The sequence below is a fragment of the Carassius gibelio genome, chromosome A21 (assembly GCF_023724105.1).
Source record: "Carassius gibelio isolate Cgi1373 ecotype wild population from Czech Republic chromosome A21, carGib1.2-hapl.c, whole genome shotgun sequence".
NCBI lineage: Eukaryota > Metazoa > Chordata > Actinopteri > Cypriniformes > Cyprinidae > Carassius > Carassius gibelio.
In genome coordinates this window covers 2559703-2583640 of record NC_068391.1, presented here as the reverse complement: position 1 = coordinate 2583640, position 23938 = coordinate 2559703, and the positions used below count along the sequence as shown (strand labels likewise).

At 35.6% G+C, this 23938-nt stretch overlaps 2 protein-coding genes across 2 annotated transcripts; one reads left to right on the top strand and one right to left on the bottom strand.

The window, feature by feature from the left end:
* Nucleotides 1-262: 262 nt before the first annotated feature.
* LOC127941814 (guanine nucleotide-binding protein subunit beta-2-like 1) lies at nt 263-7004 on the bottom strand. The gene is made up of 8 exons (XM_052537252.1): nt 6779-7004; nt 6007-6178; nt 5778-5925; nt 5518-5613; nt 5141-5251; nt 3405-3545; nt 2236-2346; nt 263-396 (listed from the first exon to the last, which is right to left on the bottom strand). The coding sequence occupies exons 1-8, from the start codon at nt 6885-6887 to the stop codon at nt 331-333; spliced, it is 954 nt and encodes a 317-aa protein (XP_052393212.1). The 5' UTR covers nt 6888-7004; the 3' UTR covers nt 263-330.
* A 12620-nt stretch (nt 7005-19624) lies between these two features.
* On the top strand, nt 19625-23788 carry LOC127941338 (sphingosine 1-phosphate receptor 3). The gene is made up of 2 exons (XM_052536323.1): nt 19625-19832; nt 21258-23788. Exon 2 carries the CDS (start codon nt 21378-21380, stop codon nt 22425-22427), a length of 1050 nt encoding a protein of 349 aa, XP_052392283.1. The 5' UTR covers nt 19625-19832; nt 21258-21377; the 3' UTR covers nt 22428-23788.
* Nucleotides 23789-23938: the final 150 nt, after the last annotated feature.

The following is a 23938-nucleotide window of genomic DNA, read 5'->3' as shown; positions in this document are numbered from 1 at the left end:
AATTAGAAATACATTATATTTATAGTAAATTTTCACAATTGTACAGTAGGTGTATAAATGTTGCAAAGTTCTGCTCAATCATTCATAAACTGGTATATAATATACATATACATTTAGATGATGATGAGATTAAATCACAAGTAATATAACAAATTAATATAAAAGATAGATATAATTACATAAAGAATCAATGGAAATTGCATTAATATACTACAAATTTCCATTAGCCACAAGAGAAAAATACTAACAAGGACAAGATCGGTTTTATTTCATTACATTTTTTTATTCAATTTTCCATATTTTGCATTCTGTTCTTTGAAATGTACATCTTTATCGGGTTCCGATGGTCACCTGCCAAACTCTGATCAGGTTGTCTGTGTATCCAGCAAAGAGAGTCTGAGGATGAAATAATAATAATAATGCAGTTAATACAACTCTTTTTAGTTGTGCAGTTGGTTTATATTAGATATAATCACAAATCTTTTCAAAATCACGATTCAGGATTTTATCATGATTCTTTGTTTACTATTTAGCAAGTTGTAACAAAAGGTAAAAAAAAAAACACTACATTCATTTCACTGCATAAATTATACATTGATTTTTATTAAAGCAACTGTATTAAAGTTCTTCAGTCAAAGTTCTTCAGTTTTTTTTTTTACATTTAAAGGGACAGTTCGCCAAAAAATGAAAAATCTGTTATTATTTACTCCCTCTCAAATCGTTTAAACCTGAATGAGTTTCTTTCTTCCGTTGAACACAAAAGTTATTTTGAAGAACGTGGCAACCGAACAGATGCCTTCAATAGTGTTTATTTTTTTCCTATTATCAAAGTCAATGACTACAACAGGTGTCTAGTTAACCACATTCTTCAAAATATCTTGTGTTCGACACAAGAAAGAAATGAATGCAGGTTTGGGACAACATTAGAGTGAGTACATAACGACAGAATTAGAATTTTTGGGTGAACTGTCCCTTTAACGATAAGCAGCAGCATGTATGGTACTATTATGCTGTGTTCACACCAAACGCGAATAGAGCGTCTGGCGCGAATGATTTCAATGTTAAGTCAATGCAAAGGCGCGTTTACGCGCGTCTGGAGGTCTCGCGGCACGAATGGGGCGTTAAGCGCGGCGCGGAAGACGCGAATTCGCCTCATTCGCGCGTCCAGTTCGCGTGAATGCCGCGAATTGACGCGCGAATAGAGCGCTCCGCGCGAAACGCGCGTTAAGCGCAAATGGTGCTTTTTGTGCATTTAGTGTTTGACGCGAATTCGCGTCTGCCGCCCGAGTTGAAAAATTTTAACTTTGGCGTCAATTCGCGCCGCGTTAACCAATCAGGAGCCTGCTAGGAGTCACTCATTCAACAGTATGTTCCTGCAGCCCCGGTTGTGCAGGAATACCCTTCTCCACTCATTCAACAAGGAGGAACGACTGATGTTGTCAGTGAGCAGTCATCCGAAGCTATATGACAAAAGTTAATATTTCTATTGAGACAGGAATAAAAATGACCTATATATATATATATATATATAACATATTAATAGATAAATTGAATAAAGGCCAAAGAGAAGAAACGTTTCATTTTACCCCAAACGAATTATATTTTATCTTGAACCACTAAAGACACAACAGAGCCAGCGGCAAATGTCAGAAGATCTATCCGAGCTGAGGCTGCTCTCTGCGGATACATGCTGACGGAGCTCCCGCTGATCGCATGGAGCTCATCTCCGAGATCGGCGAAACACATTTTTTAAATAGACGCTGTCATTATAAATAAACCGCATATTTGAGTTTAAAACAACTACATTCTCGCCTGAAATACTTTTAAAACTACATTTCATGACACAATAACAGTAATATTTTGAACATTATCCGAATAAAAATGGCGGTTGAAAATGCAGCGTGAACTCAGCTGGCAGAAGCCCCCCCATGACGCGAATTCGCGTCTGTTGTGAAGTTAATTTCACGCGCGAATGATCTCAAAATGGTCAAGTGGCAAACTAGGCGCGGTAGACGCGAATTTGACGCTCTATTCGCGTTTGGTGTGAACACAAAATTAGGCTGCTGTCACTTTAAGAGCTACAGGCAGCCATTTTTGCCGTGTTTACTTTAATTTGAAACATAACCAACTGTGTTTATATGTAAACCTTGTGTGTTTTTGACAGTATTAGCAGGAAATATAACTCAGTCCAGTGATCTCACTCACTCACTCACACACACACACACACACACACACCTGTCCGTCAGCAGACCAGGCCAGAGACGTGCACTGGGGCGGCTCAGCCTTGCTGTTAGTGGTGATGACTTCCTGTCTGAGCTCATCAACGATGATCTTTCCCTCCAGATCCTGTGGAGAAACCAAATATTCATATTGACATTCATTCAAGTAGACAAGTGTAGTGCACTTATAATAAAAATCTAGAACAAACCAGTTTCTGCAGTTGTTTAACAATTAGCACATGCTATTTAATCTCGATTACTCATAAAATAGTTTTTATATATAATAACATTCAGTAGTGAATTGTCAAATCAGAGTCAGCTGACGGTTTGAACTACTGGTTTTTCAATTTTGCAACTCTAATGCCAGCTCTCAAAATCAAAAAAGATGGCATGATGGTTGGTAAATTAAAAAAATCTCAGTGATTTGAGTTCAAACTGACTTTGATTTAACAACTCAACTGTGTCACCAGTAAATTGTTTTTATTTGTTGATTTCAATTAACCATCACTGGAAATCAGTGCAATGCATGTTCAAAATTGACCATTTTGATTAACGGAAATAATGAGTCAAAAAAAAAATCAACTTTAACTGCTGACACAAATTAATTATTATGAATGAATGAATCAAAGTCTTGAACAGTTTGAACGGATTCACCAAAATGGTTTGAACCTACCAAATTAATCTCAGTCCATTTTAAATTTAACATGCACTGCTATGATTTCCAGCACTGATTATTTGAAAACACTAGTCAAATACAACATTAAGTTTGATGTTTAATTCATTACATTTTTGAAACGGACAGTTTGATCTGATTTACCAATGGAACTGAATTCACCAACTCTTACGCAATTGTAAAAATGTAACATAATTCAAAGATATTCAATGAAGTATTGCAACGATTTCCAGTGCTGACTCATTGAAATCACCAGTTTAAAACAAAGTGAAGACAAATGAATCGTTAAATAAGAAATTCCCCGAAATTAATTGCACCCACCAACCTAAACGGCATCTTTGTTGCGACCATGTTCAATGTTGATTAACTGAAATCCCCAGTTTACAAATATGATTTTTTTTTAACAAATGATGCTGATATTACGCTGATATAAAAATGGCTTATATTTGCTGACTGTCCAGCACAAAGAATCACCAAAGTGCTAAGAACATGCTTTGATGCGTTTATGGTACCCAGATCTTGATGCTCGGTCCTGTGGCGGCACACAGCCAGTATCTGTTGGGACTGAAGCAGAGCGCGTTGATCACGTCTCCACTGTCCAGCGTGTACAGATGCTTGCCTTCATTCAGATCCCAGAGCATGGCCTGTCCATCCTGAACACAGAGAATGATTAAGCCTCTAGAATAACGAGGACACAGAACTGCATGAAATAATAATTAATCATTAGCCTTTAAGATGAAGTTTAAATGGTTCGGTCTATATCATGAGAGAAAATAAACTCAAAGACTGATTCTACACACTTTAAGATTCCATGGACCAGTATTACTTTAGCATCTCTGACATACCTTTATAATTTATTAATATATTCAACTTTATATTTTCTGTTTTCATTTAAATTTTGCTAAAAGTTCTTATAATTTGACATTTGTCATTATCATTATTATTACTATTATTTAAAATTTATATAGGTTCACTTAATTTAGTTTTAGTGAACTATATTTGACCGTGGACCACAAAACCAGTCTTAAAGCTGCGGTAGGGAACTTTTGACGCTCTAGCGGTTAATAAACAGAACTGCTTGCGTCTTGCGGAAGAACATTGTAGCCGGAACTACTTCTCTCTGTTTATGTCTATGAAGAATCACAAAGGTACTGGGTTACTCTGCTGCCGAAGCAATCTAAAATAGTCCCAATATAAACACTTATTATAGGTGCACCCTAGTGATTCAGGACAAGCTAAAAACACGGTTTGGAAAATGGATTCATGGTGTACTCGCTTATTATATACATTTTTCTACATTTTGAACACAAACAAAGTTACGGACCGCAGCTCTGATTGGTTGATTTTTAACCGGAGCGGTCTGTAACTGCAAATGGCAATAGGACACTGGGAGGAGCCAGAGGAGCTTGATTTTTTCACAGATTATCTGTCTCATATTCTACTGTCAGGACATAATGACAGGTTTAATAAATATGTAAAAAATATATTTTTACAAAAGTTACCTACTGCAGCTTTAAGTGTAAATAATTTTTTTTTTAAGATTTATGCATGATCTGAAAGCTGAATAAATCATCTTTCCGTTGATGTATGGTTTGTTAGGATAGGACACTATCTGTCCGAGATGCAACTATTTAAAAAGGTGCAAAAAAATCTAAATATTGAGAAAATCTCCTTTAAAGTTGTTAGCAATGCATATTACTAATCGAAGTTAAGTTTTGATATATTTACGGTAGGAGATTTACAAAATATCTTTATGGAACATGATCTTTACTTAAAATCCTTTTTATATGTCTGCAAAAAAAAATATATATATAATTGTGACCCATACATATATTTTTGGCTATTGCTACAAATATACCTCAACCATTTAGGACTGCTTTTTTGCTCAAGGGTATATATATATATATATATATATATATATATATATATATATATATATATATATATATATATATATATATATATATATATATGAACCCCTAAATATGATCATATTTGTGGAAGGGACAGCCATCTAGAAATTTTAAAAGCAGTTATAATTTTTCGTATATAAAAATCCAATTTACACTGAAAAAATACTCAATACTTAATTTCTATTATGCTACAAGATAATGTTTTTTTTCCTACTCATTACTGTAATTTGTATTGTTTATTTAATAATTTTTTATTTTAATCTTATTTGATTTATTTTCTTCCATTTCGTTACGGATCATGACCCTAAAACAGGACCATACACCAGGAATCTGACCTTTCCTCCGGAGGCACAGAGAGACCCATCGGGGGAAACGGTGACGGTGTTCAGGAACCCGGTGTGTCCGATGTGATTGGTCTTCAGCTTACAGTTAGCCAGATTCCACACCTCAAAGAGACAAAACACTACGAGTCAAACTTACTGTCTGTGCAAACTTATGAACCTATAAAACATGCAGATTTTAAAGAGTTAATGTTGTAGGGGGAAAAATCCATCTTGACTCCAGATCGTAAACTTTAGGTTTAACAGTTTTACTCATGTGACTCGCATAGATACATTTTAGAACACTTTGAAATGTTACCATGGAGACAGCGCAACAATGTATCAATTTCAGTCATTGTTTCAAAACACAACACGTCTGAAAACGCTCTCACCTTGACCATCTTGTCCCAGCCGCAGGAGACGATGATTGGGTTACTGCTGTTGGGAGAGAAACGCACGCAGGAAACCCACTCTGTGTGACTCTCGTCCTGAGGAACAACAAAACATCTTCAACTTTAACCCTCTAAAGCCTGACATAGCAAATAATAGGCTGTTAATGGGATCATTAACTTGTATATGTGTTTTTTGTTCAGTGTCATGTTTGCTCCATCAGGCTTTTATGGCTCATAAAAGACACGGGATGTTCCCTCACCTGAATGGTGTACTTGCAGACGCCCAGCGTGTTCCACAGCTTGATGGTTTTGTCCCGAGAGCCGGACACGATCTGCCGGTTATCGGCGGAGAAGGCGACGCTCAGCACGTCTTTGGTGTGTCCCACAAACCGGCGGGTCGTGGTTCCTCTACAATCAACATTTGAAGAGCAGAAGTGTGTTTGAGGTCATTAATGCACAGATTTTAAAGCAGTTAAAGCCTGTACTCACGTGGTGAGGTCCCACAGACGCAGAGTCCCGTCCCAGGAGCCCGACAGAGCGAACTGACCATCTGATGAGATGACCACATCGCTCACGAAGTGTGAGTGTCCACGCAAGGCTCGCTGAGGAATACCATAATTAGTCTCATCTCGGGTGAGTTTCCACATGATGACAGTCTTATCTGCAGAAACAAGAGACATCAGAGCAAGTCCTGTTCAAACAAGACACACATGTGGCTTCATCAACCAAATAAATATATTACATAACCAACTAATGTGCCTAGATTAATAATTAAAGATTAAATATTTAAGGCAGAACCCGAATAGAAGAACAGCAGTTTTTTTGATTCCGGAGTAAAATAAAGCATTTAAAATGATTTAAAAAGACTTATTTTACAACATAAAATATATGCGTTTTTAAATAATGGCAATAATAACACATACACACACACACACACATATACTGTATCTATATCTATATTTATATAGATAAATACGTTACTATTGGATGAGGAGATACCCCCAGACAATGTAAAGCGCATTAAGTACCCAGAAAAGCAATATATAAATGTAAAAAAATATAATTATTATTATTAATTATTATCATTAATTCTTTATATAATATATAACATTATATATAAAATGTTATATCATTGTTATTATTTGCAAAAAGTGGCCTCTAAATTCATTCATATGGTACAATATTTCTAATTAGCGCTATACAAATAAACTTGAATTGAATTGAATTACTATATAAACACACACACTGTGTATATATACACCTCTGGACGCGGACAGAATCATGTCCGGAAACTGCGGGGTCGTGGCGATCTGAGTCACCCAGCCGTTGTGGCCCTTTAGGGTCCCTCTCACGGTCATCTGTTCGGTCATCTCGGCGGTCAGTCCAGGTCGATGGTTCTAGATTGAGTTTGTTCGGTCTAAAGAGCCGCTTCATTTAAGTTTACAGTGCAGGAAAAAGACCGGCTCCGCGCCGGAAGCACATTTTCACGCCTTCGATGCCGCGGTGCATTGTGGGAGTTGTAGTCCGATTGAAACTACTATTACAAAAAAATCAGTTTTGCATTTTAAAATAATATTTATAACAATAATATATCAATAAAACATAATGTAAAATGATAACAATCATCATCAACAAGACAAGATTCGTTTTTGTTTACTCCAGTCAGTAAAACAAATCATCAGAAAACAAAGTATATGCATTTGTACAATAATATGACATACGTAACACTTTGGTAATGTTTCGTGTTTCCAGATTTTATCGACTCTAATTTTCTATTTTTTTTATGACGTGTCAGGGAACGATGGAAAAATCATTTTATTTTTTCACTTCTATGTACTTGTTTTTCCTATAAATTCCTGTATATGCTCTTCAATGTTTTTTTTTATTATTATTGTTTCAATTTCTTTTTTAATGCTCTTTAATGTCCTGTTTTTTAATAAAAGAAAAAAAGTGAAATTCACAACATTTGTAATAAATGTCCACAAGATGTCGCTCAAGATCAACAGCGGCTCCAAAAAGTATTCGGATGCCCTGTTTACATAAAACATGTCTGATTGTCGTGTATAAGGCACAAAATGTCATTTCTTTTGAGGAATATATATATAGATATATATATTCTGGTACTTAATTTTACTTTACTTTTATATCCTTTAGATTAAATCTGTCGTAACCCCTCTTTCCAGTTCTTTTTATATCCAGGAACAAAGCAGTGGTCGCCAGCACATCTGTGTTCAGAGAGTTTGGGTCTCGTGAAACCACACTGCTTTCATGTGCTGCTCTCTGCAGCGTCCGCTCAGGGTGGCTCAGCCTCAAAGACATGTTCTCCTCCTCTTCCTGCCTTTCTATTTTGATTCATCCCAGAAAAACTCAAAGGCAGGCTGGGGTTTACCTCAAACTCCTAGTGACTGGGCCATCTGGGAGCTCGCTGAGTTCTTAACAAACGTTACATGTGAAGTAGTAATGAATAGCATTGTTTGCGATGGTGAAAAAGTTCTGGTGAAAAAAAAAAAAACCTAATATGATCTGAACTAGCGTCATGAAAACGTTCATCTTCTGTGAGAGTCCAAAATTTCAAAAGCATTCAAAAGTTTTTTTTTTTTTGTTGTTTTTTTGTTTTTGTTTTTGTTTTAATGCGAACGTTCCATTTTAAGAAAACATTCCATTATATTATTTTCCAGACATTATGGGAATGTTACTTTCGAATGTTCTCTGAACGTTCTGAAACAACATAAAAAAAGTTATTTAGTTAAACATCCTTTTCCAGAAAAAAAATATATTCTGTGCTAACGTTGAGAGAACATGAGCGACCAGATAACTTTGAGTGAATGTTCTATTAACTTATATAATTTTTATATATATTATAAATTTTTTTCATAACATTGAGAGAACCTAGCCAGAATTGCCTGAAGTCTCTGAATTTTTTTTTTTTGAACATTGATTTAACAAAAGCAGTCAAATGTAAAAAGTTTTGGTTTAATGACCAAAGAAGTATTGGAAATGTATGATTTATTTAACTTACAATCTGCAAAGGAGTGAAAAAAAAAGGATTAGGCATTCCTGGAAAACAGGATTAGGCATAAAAAAAGTCATTCATATGAAATGACTGATAATTTAACAATCTACTCAGATTCAGACAGGAATAATGTGTTTGAGTCAGTTTTTGAACAACTGATCTGTTTTGGAATTAGCACTAAAAATGAGTAAGAAACAAGTGTTACATTTCATTCAGCGGATGTGATGCAGGGTGGTGTGTTGTTCTATTGTGCATGTCGGAAAGCATTTCACAGACTTCTGAAATCTGGTTAGTTTTTATTTCTGGAACCAAAGAAACACGAGTAACAAAAGGCTTCTGGATGTTGATTTAGTGATGTTTTTTGACTAAAAAAGCTCTTTAAAATAAAGCCAATGCACATAATAAATTCAGAAGTGAAAGCTATTGTAGAGTTCAGGTGAGGTTTATTCAGTAGTTCTAGTCGCTGTGGTCTGCACCCGTTCATCAGACCACACAGAGCGGCCCAATGTTTGTACCACAGTGGAAAACTGCACTGTTTCTCTCCCAGCTGACAGACCTCCTCTTTTCCATGACACGTTTTAAGTCTCACTTGAATATATTTGCCAACTGCAAACACTGTTTCATAAGCTCATGTAGTCAAAGTCTATATTTCTGTATTATGTGCATACTCTGCATGCATACGAGAACTATAAAAAATGCATTGCAACAGTATGCTGCATTGATTAATTAATCCAAGAATTTGGTATCCATCCATCCCGACAAGAACTTCGTCTCGCCTCTCTTTCGCCAGCGGATCACTTTTTTTCAGAGAGTGGCTCTGCCCCTCGCACACTCCCGTTTTCTTCCTCTCAGGATGCATGCCATGCGTAAGAAGCACAAGCTTCTGCATTTCAATGTAACTGCACCATAGTTTACATCAGGTAAAACGAACAGAGTGCACTGTTATATTGACAACATGACTAAGCATTCTGACTTTCATGTTTGTGAAACATTCTTTGCAAATATTAAGGACGTTTCAAGAAATGCACCAAAGAGAATAATAATAAAAAAAAACTGTAATTTCTATTTTGGCATGGTCAAATAACTCCCTCATAACTCATCTCTATAATGTCAGTAAGACACGCTGAGACAGTGAGTGTGAGTCAAACACGCTCTCTGAAAACATGTTGCTTCTGAAACTGCAGGTGCAAAGGGTTAACGATGGAGAGGAAACTAGAGACTCAGTATGAAGTCAGCTCAAAGGTAAAAGTCCTCCAAACATCACATCAACCTCAAACCCACTAAAAACATGCAACAGAAGTGTGATATTTCAAGAGATAGATATATAGATGCATAGATAGATAGATCTGATGTTCTTTAGCAGTAGAGTCAGTGTGAAGAGCAGCAAGACTTCTTACCAATCAGATTTCTCTAAATAAAAAACGATTTCCTGTGTTCATCGCTCGCATCCTCTGAGGAAACCGAAGAAACAATGTAGCACTCTGTGGGCTCCGACCCATTGTGACATCATCAGTCGTGACATTGTCGTCATGGGGACGCTGGTCTGAAGAAACGCCACACAGGAAACGTCCTCACAATGCTCTTTGTAATCTTATCAACTCCACCAAATACACTCAGACCTTGAGTCACGAGTCTTTTTAAAGCTTGATCCCAAGTGTTTCTTCTTTCTGTTGGGCAGGGCAGGGCTGGAAGAGAAGATCCCTGTGGGGTTAATTATTAGTTTGGATCTGACAGCAGATTTCCTGCGAAAAAATATTCAACACCCTCTATTGTTTCACAACATAATGATAACAAATCAGCCACTAGGTCCCTCACTCAAGAGCACAGTGTTTTATACACACGAGTGTGTCGCTCACGTATGCTGCTTATCAGTGTCACAGACAATCAGCTCCTAATAAAACAAGACAAACGTGCATCAAAAGAGATAAGATTTCACAAGAAGAGAAATACAGAAAAAAACAACAGCAATGTTTTTGTGGTTGACTGGGATTGCACAGCCCAGAAAGATGTCAAAAGCATTTCACCACAATAAAAAAAAAAGAAATTATATTAGATATACTGTATACACAGATTTTATTTTAATGTTTTTTTTTTTTTTACAGGAATCTAGTTAAAAATACTAGTAAAATAATATTAATATAATATTGTATTTTGACTCAAATACAAATTTGGGATTTTTTTTTTAATGTGATGTAAATAATATTAATAAATGCAAAATAAATAAATAAATAATTTAAATAAAAAATAATGGTCTTTCATATTCATCACGCAAAATATTTCTTTTTTTAATGATTTGTACACAGTGGGAGATTGTGTGTTACATTTAATTAATGCTTATTTAAATAAAAATTTATTAATTTTATACAAATTTTTCAATAATGCTAATAAATCAGTGATGCATGTTTACTCGTCCCAAAAAAAAAAAAAAAAGTAAATAATATAAAAATACAACAGATATAGAGTGACATATGACCTGGACATGCTTTTGCAGTTTTCTCTCACAAGTTCTTAACTTTAACGCAGTAGTTTAACATTAAATGTTGACAGCCTCTTAAAGCACATAAAAGTGCATTGATGTGAGTCTATATGCAAAAGCACTAAACGGACAGCGCTTTTAAGGCTCAGTGTAATATAACACTCACAGGATCTCCATTACATTCAGAGCCTTGACCTCAGGCAGATTCAGACTCTGTGTCTGTGTGTCTGACGCCAGACAGCAGCTGTACTCATGCCTGACATCTAAAAAACACAAGACAGGTAACACACGTGAAGCGAAGATGACGGGAAATGCAATGGAATGTATAGGTACCATGCCATCACTGATTTCATACATTAATACTTCCATGTTTTATTCATGCATATGGCTTTTAATGCTTCTTTTCAAGTTTCTAAAGTGTAATACTTAAGTTTATGTACTGTATAAGCGCTGGTGTCATGTATATAAATGCATCCGATGACCATCATGAGTTGTTTGATTGGTTTTAATGATGCACTTATATACTGTAGATTCACAGATGCGAAATAATAAACCATCACACACTACAGCATTATGGACATCATAAACATCCCATACAGTCCACTGGAAGAAAATGGATGGGGTTAAACAGATGACTGAACAAAAAAAAAAAAAAAACATACGCCAGTTGCATTATGAAAGATCAATATATGGCCTCTGAAGCCATTTGAAATTCATTTATGATCTTTCTGAAAAGTGAAGATTGTGCTTGAAGTAACAGATGAGTAAAGGAAGGTACAAAGCAAATGTAAAGTGGAGGTGTACGTCCATTTGAAATGTTGAAATATTTAAATGGTGTGTTAATGTTGATAACGTTTCGTCTTTGTTAAGATGGATACAAGGCCGTCATGTTTTACGTTTTTAAAATCTGTGTTTAAAATCAATAAAACATCATTTATAAATAAAATAAAATAATTTTGAATAAGTACATACTTTATAAATAAACTATTTGAAAACATTCAACCAACCAACAACTATAAATCAATAAAAATATTTATAATAAATGTTGGTAAATAAATGTTTTGTTTTTCAAAGCTGCTGTGAAAATCAGTCAACAACTGAATAATATAAATTAATTAATTATAAAAAATTATTTTAAAACCAAATTAATAAAAATACAAATAAACCTGATTCAAATGAATATATACAAATATTAAATAACAATTCAATACCACAAATTAATTAATGAATAATCAAACATATTAATAAATTAATGAACAAAGAAACCTGGTTTAAATCATTGAAATATTTATAATAAAATATATATAAAAAAAAATAAAAATAAACCTGGTTAAAATCCATAATTTTAAATATTTAACAAATATTTAAATAAATAAATAGATATATAGGCAGTAACGGGAAATGACCCAAGAGAAAGAGGCCGGTCTTAGGAACACTAGTATACTGTATGTGAGAGTCATTGCATCACACGTCTTGAACAGAAAGAGAGAGAGAGAGAAAGAGTACATCTGTATACGTAAGCGTCTTCTCTCAGCATCTTTACAAGGTCATGTCAGCCCTGGATCGCTTGGTTTGGCTCCAACTCAAGGACATCGACATTACAATTACAGTGCGTCCAGGGAGTTAAGAGACAGAGAGAGAGAGAGAGAGAGAGAGAGAGAGAGACAGAGAGAGGGAGAGACAGAGAGAGAGAGAGAGAGAGAGAGAGACAAGCATCTGTTATCCAGTGTTACTGTTGGATTTCAACCAGGAACTGTTCTAAATCAGCAAGGACCAAAGTGAAAAGGCCAAATTCTTTCTTTCTTTCTTTCTTTTTCTTTCTTTCAAACTCTGCAATAGTATTCTGAATATAAAAATAGAGCAGCATGCACAAACAGGAAGTTTAGACATAAGATCATTTACGTGATATTAAACTGATGCAGAGGAGCGATGCACACTGAGTGAGTGCCTTTATAACCAAACTCCAATAACCAGCACGGGAACAAAATGTGAGACACAGATGTCTGTCAGTGATCTCCAGCTCTCTAGATCTCTCCTTCAGTGTTTTCTCACCTGTGTTCTGGTCCAGCATGTGAAGACTTGGAGATTTGAGCAATCAAGCACAAAGGCTGCAGGAAACTACATGTGATTAATTTCAGCCGAGCTCTTGTGAAGTTGCCGTGTGCATGTGTGGTCTAAAGCTATGACATCTGCTCTATATGACACATGCCTTTCGACACCTTTACACAAAGTGACCCAGCGTCTCGTTATAGCTCAAAGCTTCTGTTCCTGTGGTGTAAAATGACTGAGCTCTTATCTGTTAACAGGACACGATAGGCTAAGTGTGGATTTTTGCTCAAGATGTTGCTCAGCCGGCCTCAACTGATTTATCAAGTATCAACGTAGTTTCAGAAGTTGTTTTTTTCTGATGTTCGTTAAATAGAAATTCAACAAATGTATCATCAAGTTATAATGCAAAACAATATTTTCAGGAGATTACTTGAAAAAAAAAAAATATATATATACACTATTTCAGAGTTTCTACTTCCAAATCTCATGTTGAAATCAAAGTTGTGCAATAGTAAATAGTAAATTCTTCACTTTTTCTCTCTTTTTTTCACCAAATGAATTAAAATGATATCAAATTAAAATGAATATTACACATTGATGGGAAATGGCTTTTAATGAAAGACTTTGACATAGTTTGAGTCATTATTGAGATCTGAAAGAGACATTTGGGCTGTTTTCTCAGAAGTTTTCTCTCTCTTTCATTTGATTTCCATATTTTTGGTCTAGAACACAATTGAGAAAGGACTGGAGACAGCAATGTTATGGATAGATCGAGCAGAACCAACAGTTTGAAGTTAAATGATGGATTTGTTTCAGCTTTTGGCTTCTCGAGACATTAACTGATGGACTGGAGTGTTGTGGATTATTGTGATGTTTTTACAGACTCTCATTCTGACGGCACCCATTCACTGCAGAGCATCCATTGATGAGACACTGATGCAATCCTACATTTCTCCAAATCTGATGAAGAAACAAACCCATCTTAATCTTTGATGGCCTGAAGGTGAGCACATTCATTTCGTTTTTTATTACAACAATAAAAGAAAGAGGTTTCTATAATGATTTCTCTTTTTCAGCTCTACTTCAGCACTTCTGAAGTCTCTAAACTCTCTCTGACCGATAACATCAATCATCAATAGCGGACGTCTATCAGACTCGGTGAAAGCATCAGGATTTAATCAATTAAAAGCAGAACCACAAACTTCTGGAAAGCCTCATTTGCTCCAGAATAAACCCCACCTTCTGTTCAGAGTCAATGAGACGTATAAACCAGGAATCATCTGTCTAACAAACGGTCTTCAGACGGCGCTGTTAGGAGCCAGTGTCCTGATTTGTGGCAACAAAGAATGAACGAATAAATAACCAGTAAATGGAAAGCACTGGAGCAAAGCATGCTGGGATTTCACCAGCACTGGGCTGACGTGGAACAGATTCAGATCAGTTCGGTGACTGTTTGATACATGCAAATTGTGTGAATGCAGTTATATAAGAGTGAGCCAAACGCTTCTGAACCTTACACTTAAGGACTAGTTCATGCAAAAATGTTAATTTGCTGAAAAGTTTGCTTCTTAATCTGATTTGTAGAAATGTAGCATTGCTCAATAAATGGATGCTCTACATTTTGGATGGGCTGAGGGTGAGAACAACTTCAGCAAATATTCATTTTTGGATTAAATATTCCTTAAAGTTGTCCGAACACCGATAATGTTCTGTACACACAACTAACGTGACACAACGGAGCTCAGACTAAACATAGAGAGTTTCGAGTGTTCGCCCTTCTTTCCTCTTCTTGTGGTATTTCACTGGAACAAACCAACCTGACCACATCTCAAGACATTAGATTAGAAAACCCATTTAGAGGAGAGTGACTTATCAACAAGAGTGAAGTTCACTTCCCAAAAATATAACCGTATCATTAATTCCGTTGAATTAAAATGTTGTAAAAATAATGATTTCCCTTTGCACGATTAAAAAAAAAAAAAAAACATTCTAGCATTAGTTTTTGAACGTGACTTTGAAAGCTGGATATAAAAACAAAATTACATATATTTTAGGTTAAAGTGTTACCTTGACATGCAGGCCTCTCTGTGATGTCATTTCCTGTTTCATAGCTTTATTGACACATGACAACAACAGGCTTCCCGGTGAAACATTCTCCCTCCCTGAATATGGCAGACAAAACTATTCCACCCATAAAATAATAATAAAAAATAAAAATATGCATGCAAATGGGAATGCGAAATGGGAAAAACTGAAGCGAGAGAGAGAGAGAAAATGATAGGCTTTGGCTCACTGTAATTGCTCATGAGTTTCTCTTGTAAGTAAATGAGGGGTTTCCATCTGAATTTCCCCAGATCTTGCTTTCTGAGGCCTGTAGTGAACATGTTTGGCACAGAGACAGACTCCTGCATCAGAAAAACCAGCGAATACACAATTTCTGCAGATTCAATGCCCTTTCATAATGCTGCTCCTTAAAGTCCTAAAAACAGACAGAAATGAGCCAAATAGTTATTAAACTAGAGCTATAAAATAATATCTGTAATTGCAGACACTGGTATCTTGGCACAGTATATGAGATATTAACACTAAGAAAAGTCCTGAAAAACAGTGCGTGTTAATATGAAGGAATTTAGTGTATAGTGTGTGTGTGTGTGTGTGTGTGTGTGGTTTACAGCGTTTTAATCGTATTATAAATTGTGTTGTATTTTAAGGTTAATGGAAAGTTTTTAAACTTGACTGCATAAAATTACCACATCCTTTTCTGTTTTTATACAGCCTTTTTAGTTACGTGTGAGATTACCGTGGATGGTTTCTGAGAAAGAGAAGCTGGAATCACATTTTATATACTTTATGTGATTCCACATTTCAAGACAAATTTAATTAGGAATCACATTTTTTGAGTGATCCAACAGATTAAAGCATTGTTATGGATTATACAGTTCTATGGGGACAGGAACGTGGGGCAGAGTTATTTTAGACATTGATTTATTGCAATTTAAACTAGTAGTTTACAGTGCTCCATGGACAGCCAGTTTTGATTCCTACCTCAAGCAGAAAGCATGCTCATTCATGCCTTGTCGCTGATTATAAGCGATTTTTTTTGTTAGACAAAATTCCAGCATCAACCAGCCAAGGTAGTATTCTTGAAAGCAGGCACTTCATAAAGACTTTATCTACAGATGGAAATAGTGAGATGTCCCTCCATGTTGAGGGATCTTCTGGTACATTATCTTTCTTCTGTACTGTATGAATGAGTCCTACCGTCCATGAACTGGGGACTTTACTGTTAATGCTTCTCAATATGTAGTAAGATGTTTGCCTAGTGGCTTTCAGATTCTCTGAAGTAACACCATCTGAGCTGCTGGCTTTATTATTTGCCAGATTTACAATTAATTTCTCAATCTCTGCTATTATAAACGATGATGTAGGTGGTGGTGACTTACTCATTATGTGGTCTAAGGCATCATTCCACGGGGGTAATTCAAGCGTGATAGTAGTTTGATCGGAAACATTCAGTCATTTATGATAATGTGAAACGCCTTTGCTCTACGATGCTGCCATGGGTAGGTTAGTTTGTTTTTGCCGACCTGTTGAGGGTTTCTCTGATGCTGTTTTGTGACAGAGGCAATCGCTGGTTGTATCACCTCCTGCAGACCGCAGTTGTTTTTCAATCCAATCGGCCGGGTTTGCAACAGGGTTTGATTTTTGATCAAACAAAGTCCTTAAAATCTGCACTACATACTTTAGTAATGGTAGTCCAAATTGGACACACACACACACACACACATACACACACACGCACACACACACACACACACACACACACAAACACACACACACACACACACACAAACACACGCACACACACACACACGCACAAACACACACACACACACACACACACACACACACAAACACACGCACACACACACACACACACACACACAAATAAATAAATAAGAGGTTCTTAAGAACATATTTGAAAACTTCTTTTAAAAGAAAGCACTTAGGGAAATTATCACAAATACAGCATTACTTGTTCACCAGTGGATGTTCTGCAGTGAATGGGTGCCGTCAGAATGAGAGTCCAAACAGCTGATAAAAACATCACAATAATCCACAGCACTCCAGTCCATCAGTTAACATCTGGACCAGAAACTGTCTATTTTAACTTTAAACTGTCATTTCTGGCCAAACAACAAGTCCATGATAACGATATTCTCTATGTGCTAAGTCTCCTGAGCTCTGAGCAAAAACATTTTCTGCAGAAAGCTCTTGACTCTTGGCTTTGTGTGTTTTCTGGCGGCACTAAACTAAACTCAGATTAGTAATCCATGATATCTGTACAAATACACCTGCTGTCCAGGTGGGACATGTGCAAACAGTGCTGATGATGCTCAGCGCTCTAAACACCAGTGTGTGTGTGTGTGTGTGTGTGTGTGCTGAGCTCTGAGCCCAATCTGATTCACTTTAGCTCTGAAACCAGTCTATTTTCCTATTAATAAGAGTATGTTTAATATTTGGGTGAACAATGTGACAGCATGAACAAAAACTGTGAATCTCCCGAAAGTTCATTTAGAACATACTCATCTCAAATTATAAAATAAAATGACATTCACATAAAAATAATAATAATAATTACATATAAAATAATATATATATATATATATATATATATATATATATATATATATATATATATATATAAATTAATTAAACGTAAATATTAGAAATGAAAAAATGCTTTATTAAACATTTTATTAAATTAAATTAAATTATTTAAATTAAAACATTTAAGCAATGAATATATAAATACAATGAATATCGTCAATTTACATACATAAATATAAATACATTTATAAAGTATTTATACATCGTATTTAATGCATGTATAAATAACAGAAATTGCATCTGAATAAACCAAATGTTTTTTCATGTTGATTTTTATTGATTTTCACCTGTATTTTGTGTGTGTGGTATATATATATATATATCAGACCAAATAAAGATAAATGAAGAACAAAAATAAAATATTGGATATTGTAAAAATCTACTTTTTTCTCTTTATTTCGTCTGCTATGTTATCTTGACACCCGTGTTGATGAGAATCACCCATTAAACTGAATGTGACTAAATTAGACATGATGCAGACACATTATACTCATCTGATCCAGGATCAGTGAAAACAAGGAGAAGAACAGTAGAGCACTCCACTTTGACTCAGTGGTGTATAAATGCTAAACACACACTTTCAGAGCAGCTCACACACGTCAGCAGGGATCAGGCCTTCACCACAGCTTCATCTGATGTCATCTGAGCTCACTGTGTGTTTATTGCTCTGGTCCTCTGGCTGGTCCTGGCAGTCTCCCTCCCTCTCTCTCTCTCTCTCTCTCTCTCTTTCTGGGATGTTTCCATTACTCACCTCTGAAATCTGCGGGCTGAGCACAGTGAGCCGCTGCCAGTCGCTTCTGAGATAAGATGGAAAATCTGGTTATGCACTGTAGAGTTTGCAGTTATTTTTAAACGCTTTATTTGTTTCTCATCGATTCTAACATACCTCAGTCATGAGAGCTTTTCTAACCGAGCTTGCATTTTCCTTGGATCTTCTTGCATGAAACATTTCAGTTTGACCGGCAGTGATCTAAGAACTAAAGCGTGTTGCTTTGGTTTCTTTTAAAACTAGCTTCATTTGTGGTGAAGGGGGAAAAAAAACCTGGAGAAATTTTATTTGAAACATAAATAGGCTAAATATATAATTACAAAAGGCAAAGAAATGCCATAATGCCAAAATCGTCACCAAAATAATATTCCATAATAAATACTTTTTCTGTTGTTACCACAGAAAATAATTGAAACATATCCCTCTGTATGTTATCTCCAATGAAAACCATATTTACAGTAAAAATTACATAAAAAATGCATCTCTAGTTCTTTTCTTAAGTTTAAAAACGATAATCCAAAGCCATAACCATGTTTCGAACAATGGTTTTATTTTATTCATTAAATAAAATTAAGTATTTACATTGATTTAAGTGAAGAAAACAAAAGAGAGAATAACAGTAAAATAACGTGATTTATTTATTTATTTGCTTCCATAATTGATTTCAATTATTTGCAAATAATATTTTTTATTTTAAATTATGATTACGACTGAATGTGTTTACCTATATGTTGAAAAAAACGACAGTGTTTTTGTGTCGTCACATTATGTTATGAATGAAACTGTTCATCGTATATTTTCAGATCAAACTGAAGTTTGAAAAAAGTCAAGTAGATACTGCTGACAGTCGTTTAATATTTTTAATCGTAAAAACAGTTGTTGTCAAATATTCAGTGTTTAACTTTTATAATACTTGTATCATTCTAACATCAAAGAGCCGCTTTTGAAACATTTGAAACTATCAGCAACATTTTAGAATGTTTGATTTGTTCATCATTAGGTTGATCGTGCTTTTCGCTTCTTCTGAAATAACGTGCAGCTAAACATCCCATAATAATGCAAAAAGCCGAATTGTTTCTGGTTTGCTCTTGATCACAGTGTTCTGCTCCAGACAGTGGGGGTGTGTGTGGTGGGCTGGACTGTCAGTCACACACACCGCAGGAAAAGAGCAGCAGACGCTTGCGAGAAAAATAGTTTCTTCCATTGCGCGCGCGATTACTTTCCGGAGGTCTGAACTTCTGCACATTAAAGATGGGAATATAACAGCTCCTACTTGAACAAAACACGACAACGAATGGGTCTCAGTGAAGAAACTCTGCGGTTCGTGATAACTGATGGTGAGTAGCCCAACCAAAGACGAGATGCGTGCCAGAGATTTTTATGCGATGATAAGTTTTTATGGGACTGAAATCTTGTTATGCTGGTTTTTAAATTATTGTCATTCAATCTGCAATTATGCGCACCACAGCAAGTTCAATGCAAACGACAAAGTAAGTTTCGTGCATCGAATTATTCTGGATCATCTATTCAGAGCTGGGTAGATTACATTTAGGCTAATCAGATTCCATTTTTAAAAAAAATCCGTAATCAAACTACAGCTGCTTTTTAACATTATTGCATACTATTCACACAGTTGTAATAATTTATTGATTTCCCCCTAATTCCTCTTCTCATCATTTCTTAAGCATACCACCTATATACACTCAGAAAGTCCAGTTTTGGTAATATTCACAACAGCATTCACATAGTAGTCTGATTGTATTACCTAAATGTGTAATGTAATGGATTATGTTACTAGCTACAATTTTTGTCATGTATTTTTGAATCGGTAATGGTCTACTGTTTGAAAGTAATCTACCCTGCTCTGCATACAGTATAATTCATGTGCATGCAATGCATGTTATATTAATCTAATATAAAGTAGCTTGCATGTTGGAAAATTCAGATGAAGGTTAATGTGTTCATATAAAGCATAATAGCTGGTCAGTAGCTGGTTAACCACCACCACCTCCATCTTAACCAGCTAATGACTAGTTTAATAAACCAGCTGCAACTGCAAGTTTAAGACTGGACTTTTTTAGTGAGTAGTACCATGGATTTCTCTGAAAAATGCTACTGTGCAAACGTTTGGGGTCAGTAAGATAGATTTTTGAAAGAAAGCAATGCACCAAGGATGCATTAAATTGATAAAGTACGAGTAGAGACTTTTATAATGTTAAAAAAAGATTTCTATTTCAAATAAATGCTGTTCTTTTGCACCTTCTATGCATCAAAGACTTCTAAAAAAAGGTTTTAATAATAATAATAATAATAATAATAATAATAGTTTCTTGAGCATCAAATCATTAGATTGATTTCTGAAGACTGGCGTAATGATGCTGAAAATTAAGCTTTCCATCACAGGAATAAATTCCATCTTACAATATAATTCAAATAGAAAACTGATATTTTAAATTGTAATAATATTTCACAATTAAACAATATTTTTCATCAAATAAATGCAGCCTTGGTAAGAGACATTTCAAGAACATAAAAATACAGACCCAACAGTTTTGTACAGTACCTTGAAATACCATATATGTACACTACTTAGTGTATAAATGTAGAGGCACCATATCATTAATTCTTGATAGTCATCTTAGTTCTTTATTGTGATCTGAAATGCATGTGTTGAAGTCAAGTTTCCATGAAACAGAATCCAGATCTGACTGCATCATGAAATGGTGTTATTGGTGTTAAAGCACATCTGGTTGACTCCGCAGGCAGATGTGTGCCACCGACATGACAGTACAGGGTGAGGACTGACGGGTAAACCCAGTCGACCCGCTCGCCAGACACCCATCAGTGACCGATCCGGAAGATCCGGTCCAAATCATCCCGCAATGATCAACCAACGCATTGTCCTGCATTACAACTACACGGGGAAACTAGACAACCGCAATGAGACCGAAGGCGCGCCATTGGAGCCCAAAACGGCGGTGTTTTTGGTCATCTGCAGCCTCATCATCCTGGAGAACCTCATAGTGCTGGTGGCCATCTGGCAAAACCACAAGTTTCACAACCGGATGTACTTCTTTATCGCCAACCTGGCGTTGTGCGACCTGTTAGCCGGCGTGACGTATATAGTCAACCTGCTGATGTCAGGCCAGTGGACGCTACACTTGTCCCTAAACGCGTGGTTTGTTCGAGAAGGGAGTATGTTTGTCGCATTAAGCGCGTCTATTTTCAGCTTACTTGCGATTGCGATCGAACGGCATATTACTATGATCAAAATGAGGCCTTATGACGCCAGCAAAAACTACCGGGTGTTTCTGCTCATAGGAATGTGCTGGCTGATCGCGACCACACTGGGAGCGCTGCCTATTTTAGGCTGGAACTGTATAGGAAATCTTCCTCAGTGCTCGACTATCTTACCTCTTTACAGCAAGAGCTACGTCGCGTTCTGCATCACCATCTTCATCTCGCTCCTGCTGGCCATCTCCGTCCTCTACGCCCGCATTTACATCCTGGTCAAGAGCAGCAGCCGCAAAGTCACCAAGCACAGCAACTGCGAGCACTCGATGGCGCTCCTGCGCACCGTCAGCATCGTGGTGGGCGTCTTCATCGCCTGCTGGACGCCCATCTTCGTGCTGCTCCTCGTCGACGTGGCCTGCCAGACCAAAAAGTGCCCGTTTCTGCTCAACGCCGATTGGTTCATCGTGTTGGCCGTCTTGAATTCGGCCATGAATCCCGTCATCTACACGCTGGCCAGCAGGGAAATGCGCCGGGCGTTTTACAGGCTCGTGTGCGGGTGTTTGGTGCGAGACGGTTCGGTGGGGTGCAAGCAGAACACAGCGGAGCCCAGCCGGAGCAAATCCAGCTCAAACTGCCCCCGGGCGGCCGAACAGGAAAACCAAGTCGCCAATGCGCAGAATCAAGCTAACACTAGCTGAAGCACTCAGATGCACACTACAGCATTAGTGCATGCTATAGAATTTAAGTGTGCAATGTTTAAGTGCATACTAAAGCATTAACACGTTAAGTGCATATTGAACAATAGAAAGCAGCTGTAATATCCTAACAGATGCTTTCTTTTGAAATCCCAACCCATCTGTTCTTACACTGCAATAATGTTTCGTACTCAGTATTTTTCTTAAAACATTCTTAAATCAAGACGCATTGAGAAATCAAATGACTTTAAGATAAGAAGTCCTGTTTTTTTGTAACAAAATAAAAAAAATAATATTTGTAACACTTTACAATAAGGTTCTGTTTGTTAACTATATTTAATGCATTAACTAATAATGCGCAAGACATTGTTAGAGAATTTAAGAATTGTTGTAAGTTAATAAATATACAACTGTTCAATGTTAGTCTATGTTAGCTCAGGTACATTAAATAACATTAATTGATTGAACTTTTTATTTTAATAATCGTTGGAATCAACATTAAATAAGATTAATAAATGCTTTAGAAGTAATTTAGTTAACTAGCTTATTGTAAACTTATTGTAGCTTATTGTAAACTGTTACCAAAATATCTGCCAATGTGGTCAGAAAAAAATATTTTGCTTTGAATCAGGGTTATTATAGTTAACTAAAACTAAAATTAAAACAATTATAATTTTTAAAAAAATTTGAAATAAAATATAAAAACCTTTTTTATTTGTTTAACAATGCAAAAAAATTAATAAAGCTGGAATAATTATTTATATATATATATAAATGAAAACAGCAAATACAGATTCAAAATACTAGCTATTATAATAGTCTCAATGATACATAAATAACACTTTCATATTTATTTATAACACTGTTTTGCATCAAATGTTTCTTATCCCATTGACAGATTTTTTTTCTTCTTGTTTTAAGCATAAACTTGAATCTGCTACATAGTTTTAATATCTTTAATGCTTTTCCTTCTCAAGTAAATGTGTCTTGATTTAAGAATGTTTAGAAATGTTTTGAATAAACAAAAATACTGAGTAAGAAAATCATTGTTTTGTATTAAGTACAGACGGGACAAATAAAAGACTAATCCGACAATTCTATAAATATTGACAGTATTTATAAAGTATTATGTTAAATGCTGTACTATCTGTATACCTAAAGCCTTTTATGCCAGGTGCTGATAAATATTATACTAGCATGTTTGACACTTCAGTCTGTATGATACATTGTATATAGGATGTAGATTTTTTTGTTGTAACTTATCAAACTTTTACCAAAAATATTCATACGAGATAAGTCTGTATGAAGTAAATGTACGCTGCTGTAAATTTATTTTAAGATTAAAAGCTTAATGATTTTGACCAGTACAGCTGTGTATGGTCCCACACATGTAGTGCTGTGTAAGGAAATATTAATAGTGCATGTGCGCCATCTGCTGGACACAAAAAAAAAAAAAAAAAAAAAAAAAAAAAAAAAAAATATATATATATATATATATATATATATATATATAT

Bases quoted from the DNA above. Each gene is read 5' to 3' on its own strand.
- LOC127941814 (XM_052537252.1), bottom strand. From the start codon at position 6,887: ATGACCGAACAGATGACCGTGAGAGGGACCCTAAAGGGCCACAACGGC. The intron at 3,546-5,140 runs GTCAGATTCCTG...CTCTGTGTTCAG, and splicing joins TCTGTGCCTCCGGAGGAAAG to GATGGACAGGCCATGCTCTG. The intron at 2,347-3,404 runs GTACCATAAACG...GTTTCTCCACAG, and splicing joins GACCGAGCATCAAGATCTGG to GATCTGGAGGGAAAGATCAT.
- LOC127941338 (XM_052536323.1), top strand. From the start codon at position 21,378: ATGATCAACCAACGCATTGTCCTGCATTACAACTACACGGGGAAACTA.